General features: G+C 44.6%; 1 protein-coding gene across 1 annotated transcript in view; it reads left to right on the top strand.

The window, feature by feature from the left end:
- The window catches only part of ccdc88aa (coiled-coil domain containing 88Aa), a 32,317-nt gene extending 26,120 nt beyond the window's left edge, over positions 1 to 6,197 (top strand). The window contains exons 23-26 of the mRNA XM_042104537.1: positions 1 to 86; positions 240 to 505; positions 2,389 to 2,454; positions 2,961 to 6,197. The exon at positions 1 to 86 is cut by the window's left edge and continues 7 nt beyond it. Coding sequence (XP_041960471.1) covers positions 1 to 86; positions 240 to 505; positions 2,389 to 2,454; positions 2,961 to 4,072 — 1,530 coding nt within the window. The 3' untranslated portion in view covers positions 4,073 to 6,197. The remainder of the gene's footprint in view (positions 87 to 239; positions 506 to 2,388; positions 2,455 to 2,960) is intronic.
- Positions 6,198 to 6,826: the final 629 nt, after the last annotated feature.

Raw genomic sequence — 6,826 nt, 5'->3', positions numbered from 1 at the left:
CTGAATGAGCTGAGGAGGCAGAAAGAGAAACTGGAGGAAAAGATCATGGACCAGTACAAGTTCTACGACCCCTCACCTCCAAGAAGGTACAGCGTGCTCATATTACCCATAGTATATGACAAATGTTAGATGTTATTGTTAGGAATAATTAATTAGGCTGTTTGTATACCTTCCACACATATTCACACACACACACACACACACACACACATATATTCTTATACCTACATACACCACAGGCGAGGCAACTGGATTGCCCTGAAAATGAGGAAGCTGATCAAGTCGCGGAGCCGTGAGCGAGATCGAGACCATGAGGACCGGGGGCGAGATCGGGACCAAGACCGGGATCGACATTGCGACCGCATCCGCTCGCTGACGCCCACGCGCTCTGAGTCGTGCGAGGGCCTCCCGTGCCACGACAACGGCTCGTTCGTGAGCTCGCAGGGCTCAGCGGAGTCGGGCGCCAACTCGCTGGACGACAGCCTGTCGCCCAAGCGCAGCAGCAGTGAGTATGACCTCAGCTATCCACCCGATCCTCTGATTGGTCAGGGACAAACAAGCTCTCCAATCTGCCACAGGCCCCCCAGAACTCCACCAGTAGGCTGGACAGGTGTGGGCGGGACAACCTGCAGCAGGCCTATCCCACCTCTTCCCCCAAGAACAGGTCAGACAGACAGGAGACCAGCCAGACACGCAGAGCTGTTTGACATACACAGGCCAATCGGAGAAGGAGACAGGAATCCTTTGGTTAATCCCTGGCAGGCTATGATGGACAGAATTCTGTCAAATATATGAATATTGCTCAAATAATTATATTTCTGCACAAATATGTATATATATATATATACATACACACTACAGATATATATAACACAAAGAGGGAATAAAAAGAGAAGGAATATTCTAGTTGGTGACTGACTGTTCATCTGTGGTGTGGTTTTGTCATCTTGTGTCACGCATTTGTACTGTGATTTTGTGTGTTCATGTGTGTGTGTGAGTGTGTGTGCGTGTGTGTGTGTGTGTGTAAGTGTGTGTGAGTTTCTGTGTGTGTTACTGAATGTACTTGTGTTTGACACACACCTCTTCCTCTTTGTGTGCCATATTGTGTCTTGTTCTCTCCTCTCTCCTCTCCTCTCTCCTCTCCTCTCCTGCCTGTCTTCTTTACATCCCTCCTCCTTTGCTGCAATGCTGCAAAAGTCGCTGTCCTGAAAATGTTCCCCCTAATGCGGAACAAACAGAGGGAGAAAGACAAAGTCAGGTCCTTCTTCCGCCGTTCTCTGTGTAAGACCCAGAAACGCCCCGCTCTTGCTCAGACCGCCTGGCCTTGGCTGCTGTGCCATTTTTGTAAACAATGCTAATGCTAAAGCTAGCCACTGTTTTTCTGCTTTTGAGTGATGATGACGTTGAATCATTGGCCTCATAAGGCAAAATGAAACTAAAACAACGCTGCATTCCACCATGCACCACCTTTCTAACAAGTCAAACGTGGGGCGTAGCAAGCAGCTCCTTTGTCTTGGTGTGTGAAGTTGCAGTGTGTACTTGGTTCATAACCCTGTCCTGTAAAACATCTAACAAAAATGTGTTACACTGTATGACAGAGCACACCACAAGCATACAGTGCATGCATTGCATTCTGCTTACTGAAACCACAGACCGTTTCTGTATGATGAATGAAATATTCAAAGAAATAAAAAAAACATGCCCATCAGCAAATTGTGCATCCTGCTATAAACAAAAAAGAAAACTCATGTCCACTCATCTCCCACATCAGCCATGAATGACTTACTGCTCACGGGCGAGGATCAGGGGGCAGACTACTGGCCAATCAGGTTTGAGCGGATGGGGGAATCAGAGGAGAAAGAGTCAGAGGAAGACGAGGAAGAGGAGGAGAGAGGGAGGAAGGAGCCTCAGTCGTTTATGTTTCACTCCGACACCCATCCCATCAGCCCCTTGCCTCCATCTCATCCCCCCTCGGCCTCAGGCCAGACCGAGCTCCAGACAGACACCAAAGGTACTCAGAGACAGCAGCACTAACTGCTAACGGATCCTCTATGGGTCGCACGTTAAAGTGGGCCAGCTCGCTGTGCACTTTTTGGTTGATGGAGGCTTTGAATCCTGTGGGCTGCATCTCGAACCCCATCCTTCCCATAAGCTGATCATTTGCCTTATATGTGAGCTTGCCACATGTGCATGCAAAAAGACAGATGAACTGAAAGTCCCAGTTCTGGGAATATACTTAAACTCCTATGTAATGCAGCTATATGTAGCATATATGTAACAGTGTATGAAAAAAAAAAATACTTCAGCGTACTTTTTAAATATGTGGTAGGCCATCAGAAGGGAAGATCAGTGACGATATTCCGCATCACACCTGTCTGTCTTCCTCAGGTAAGGACTATGCTGAGGATGTGGCACGCTCCAGCCAGGGCTGTAACGATGAGCGTCAAAGTCAGGGTGAGTGCTGGGTCAGTTATGTAGAACAGCTGTGATGAGAAGCCAACGATTTGTACAGTATATCCGAGTTCTACTCAGCTGCTTATATAGTTACAGTAGGATTTCATAATTCGCCAACATACAGTGTGTGGGGGACTACAGCTAGTGGCTACTGTGTCTATATACTGATCGGATTCAAGTCTGACCTGCGGCCATTTTCCACTCACACCCCATCTTTCCTACCTGTATCCTATCAATCCTCTCAGTCTTCACTGTCCTATATAAATAAAGGCAATAAAAGCCCCAAAAAGCCAATGGGGGAGAAAAAAATATCACTACTAATAGTTGTGGTAAACAAAAGTTGAGAGTTGATATTCAGATTATAGTGTTTTGATGGCAGTTGTCACCTAACATGTCTGTTCCATCTGCCCTTGATTTAATTAATACCAATGCATTGTTTAAAAACATTAGACAACAAATGTTTATGCCATTTAATAAGTGTTTCAAACATTGCTGTTTCTGTGCAGTTGGTCTAAACGGCACCCAGAGTGAGAGCAGTGGTGAGTTCAGCCTGGAGAACGAGGGCTGGTCCAGCAGCAGCAGCCCAGTCCAGGGCGCCTCCTCTTCCCGTCGGGGTAGCGACGGCTCCCCCGCACCCCCAGCCTCCGCCTCCACCCCTCTAACCCAGGCCTCCGCGCCCCCCAAGCCCCCCCGTGATGGGTCAGCCCTGGAGTCCTACGCCTCCGGCCGCGGGGTGTGGCGCTCCAGTAGTGGCCGTGCGACGGGCCCCCGGGGGGTCCTGAGCCAGACCCAGGCCTTCCGCACCATCGCCATCACCATAGAGGGCAGCAGGGCTACTGGGGCCAGCCCACCTCCCACGGTCCAGGTCCAGGACAAGTCGTCTGGTGCCGCTGGTTGTCTGGACTGCTTCTCGGCGCCGCTGAGGAGAGAGGGTCAAGGGGGTCAGGTAGGTCAAGGTCAGGGGGGTCAAGGTCACAGTGTCAGCAGGGGTCAAGGTCGGGTGTTGCGGGCTTTCTCCACACTCCCGCGTGCCAGCAATGTCATATCCACCTCCGAGGGCTCCAGCCGGCGCGCCAGCTTTCACAGCATGATGTCCAAATCTGCCACGCCCTCACCCCGCAAGAATGGCACAGACGTCAAGGACATTACCGCCAACCCAAACCCGATCTCCAACCCAACCTCCAACCCCTCCTCTGCGCTGATGGAGCCTGCAGGAGGAGACTCTTCCATAGCAGCAGCAGCGGAGGAGGAGGCCTCCCTGGAGCCTCCCGCCCTCTATGGCTCGCCCTTCACCCTGGATTCAGTCTTTACCAACACCATATTCAGCGAGTCCAGCCTGGTCAGCAGCGGTGGCAAGAGCCAGACCTTCCTCTGCCTCAACCCGGCACTGGTCCATAACATCAGCAGCGGCCCCCCGCTCTCTGCCGACATACGGTCCTTCGAGGAGGAGCGAGAGGAATTGTCGGAGCTGGGTGACCTCCACAGGGAGCAAGACGAGGCCCAGGAAGGGGAGTCAGGCCAGGGGCCGCAAGACTGCTCAACTAGCGAGGACTACATGACAGTCACGGAGAGGTCTGCCTCCCTAGCCCCAGACAACAAACACTCTCTGATGGCGTGAGCAGGAGCGTAGACAAAAGGGTGGTTAACGTTTATGGCCTGAGGTTATTCAGAATGTTTTTTTTTTTTTACCCAGTCTGAGCTTGGTTTGACAACTAAGTGAAAAGCAGCAACAGTGTTCTCTGAATCAGTTTCCCAACAGAAGTACTGACTAGACATGTTAGGGGTCAACATTTACCTCAAAAGAAAATGTGTCACATTATGTCATGTCTGTGACTACTTACTGACATTGATTACCTTTAATCAAAAACATGAAGCTCTAGTTGACTCTTTGTGAAACTCTTATAATAATAATCTGACAACCAGGGAGCCAGTTGAAGCACATACTGTGGCATTTGGATATATATAAATATATATTTGGACAATATCTGACATTTGGATTATATAACAAATATAAATATACTGTATGTCATAAGTATATTTTGTTTAGGTGCTTTTCTACCTAACCCTTGAACATACATTCAAGAGGGTTTGTACAGTTAAATTGCTGTTGCAACCGAGAAGAAAAAACAAATATCTGTAGGTGTGGTCATTGATCATGTAATTTTTGTATATATTTGCTGTACACACAATAACACCTGAGTGAACATCTGAAGAGATGATAGTATATATAGTAGCGGTAGACCTTAGGTAGTAAACCTTACTGGTGAAGAGGGAGACCTGGGGCTTCTCACAGAGAGGAACTATGGTTGACCTGTTCTATGTCCAGAGGACAGTTCTATATAAAAAAGACTGGGTGCTCAATGGTTGCATGTCTAGAGAGGTTTCTGATTCAACTGATGAGCACAGACGGGCCAACACCATGTGTGCTGGACTTTGCTTTAAAGCACTTACTATTATCTGAACAAGTGTAGGTACGGCACATTGTTGCGAATAAAAATACATGTTTTTGTACACACTGTAAGCAATATCATCATCATACATCATTATGTATAACAGTAATAGATTTCACCCTTACTAGGCTGACATGTAGTATAAGCACATCAGACACCTGCATGATACGTTTTTTTTGTGCTTTTTTTTTTCAATTCATTGCTGACACAGCTGCTGGTATGTATGTTAGTACCTGGTGGATAATGAATGGTCACCACAGCATCCTGCTCACTACATTAATTCAGTTTGTCCCTCCATGCCCAGTTTGCATGACCATTGCAAGTGCCTTTCGGAGTCGTCCTCCAGAGTCCAGACAGTTATGATGGGGTAGCGTTTGTGTTAGTCAGTGTGCACATTTCATAACAAAAAAAACGAGTTTGTGCTGTTTAACATTCAGTGCAATTAACTGGTAATGCATTAGTAGTGTTTTCAGTGATAGTTATGTCATTGTTGTTCTTTGTCTGGAATATTTTTGTTTAATTCTTTATGTTTTAAACACCTGTGTCAGATAGTACATGTTTGTGTTGTTACTAAAATTATTTATGTTGTGTTTACATTGATAGGCCTTTGTTTGTATATTTTTGTTCCATATAGTCTATGTCCATCTTAGAAGTGTCTGTGTTTTATGTCTGAGATTATTCACAGCACCATATTCGCCAACTCTCACTCAGATGAGGTGAACACCAACCCCCTATTTGGCTGTGGAGCTTAATGGCATCACTCCGTAGACACACACCTGAGCAGACAGCATAGACGTCATAACTTAAACGTGATTTGAGCATGCAGTGTTTCATAATGAAATGTGACCCTCCATGTAGGAAAGAAAGATAGAAGTACGATGAATACACAGTGTGGTAAAAAAAGTATATCTGACATGAGATGGTTATAACATAAATGCTGTACAGTTATCAGGTAAGGTTTCTACATAACAAGCCATGTTTAATGGCTTGAATATAACCTTTTTTTCTATAACAAAAAAGATCGACTTTCTTTTAATGTTGAGTGATTGCATGTTTGAACGTTCTCCAACTGATCATACAATGATTCACAGCAATAAAATGCAAGGTTACTTCACACAATACCAATAATGCATAAGTCAGAAGTTCTGCTCATGTTTTCACTCAGAGTAAGTTTCTGCCCTTTCAGTGTAAATGTCATTCAGTTAAAGTTCATAGCTTTAAGGTGTCGTGTAAATGTCATTTTTAAAGGCTGTTTTGTGTGCATTCTGTACATATTTTAAACAATAAAGTATCTTCCGTCCATGATTGTTGTCCCTTCTTGTATGTGAAATAAAAAAAAATAAAAAAATAAAAAATATTAAAAGTAAAAAAAGAAAAGTAGATTAACATGCAAAAAAAAAAAAAAAAGATCTATCGAAAGCTAATTTCTCTTTTTTCAAGTATGGCCATGAAATAGATATACAGTTTAATATAAAGAGTTTGGTTCCAAAATGCTGTTCTCCAAGTAATTTTAGTGGAACTGATATTGGGTTATTGTTATTTGATTTATCGTTACTCATTCAAAACAACACAACTGCAATTGTACTGATATTACCTGAAATACACAATTAAATGACATGACTTATTAATGTTTTCAAAAATGGAGATATAGTGTTTTGGGAACCAAACTCTTCATGTAGCTATGAAATAAATATTTGTGGTTATGACATGAATAAATAAAGTTTTGAAATAAATAAACATGGAAAATATTCTTCACTGTTTACCTCTGTGACAACTTTGCCAATAATTGACATTAAAACCAACTTCATTCTTTTCAATTAAAATCAGTGAAAGACAACCAGCTAACAAATGCTCACAATGTATGGGAAATCCATCCCAGCTGACTATATGAAGTTGGTTGAGAGACTGAGCAAAAGGTCTGC

This window comes from Alosa sapidissima, chromosome 9, assembly GCF_018492685.1.
Source record: "Alosa sapidissima isolate fAloSap1 chromosome 9, fAloSap1.pri, whole genome shotgun sequence".
NCBI classification, from domain to species: Eukaryota; Metazoa; Chordata; class Actinopteri; order Clupeiformes; family Clupeidae; genus Alosa; species Alosa sapidissima.
This window is presented reverse-complemented; position numbering and strand designations above follow the sequence as displayed.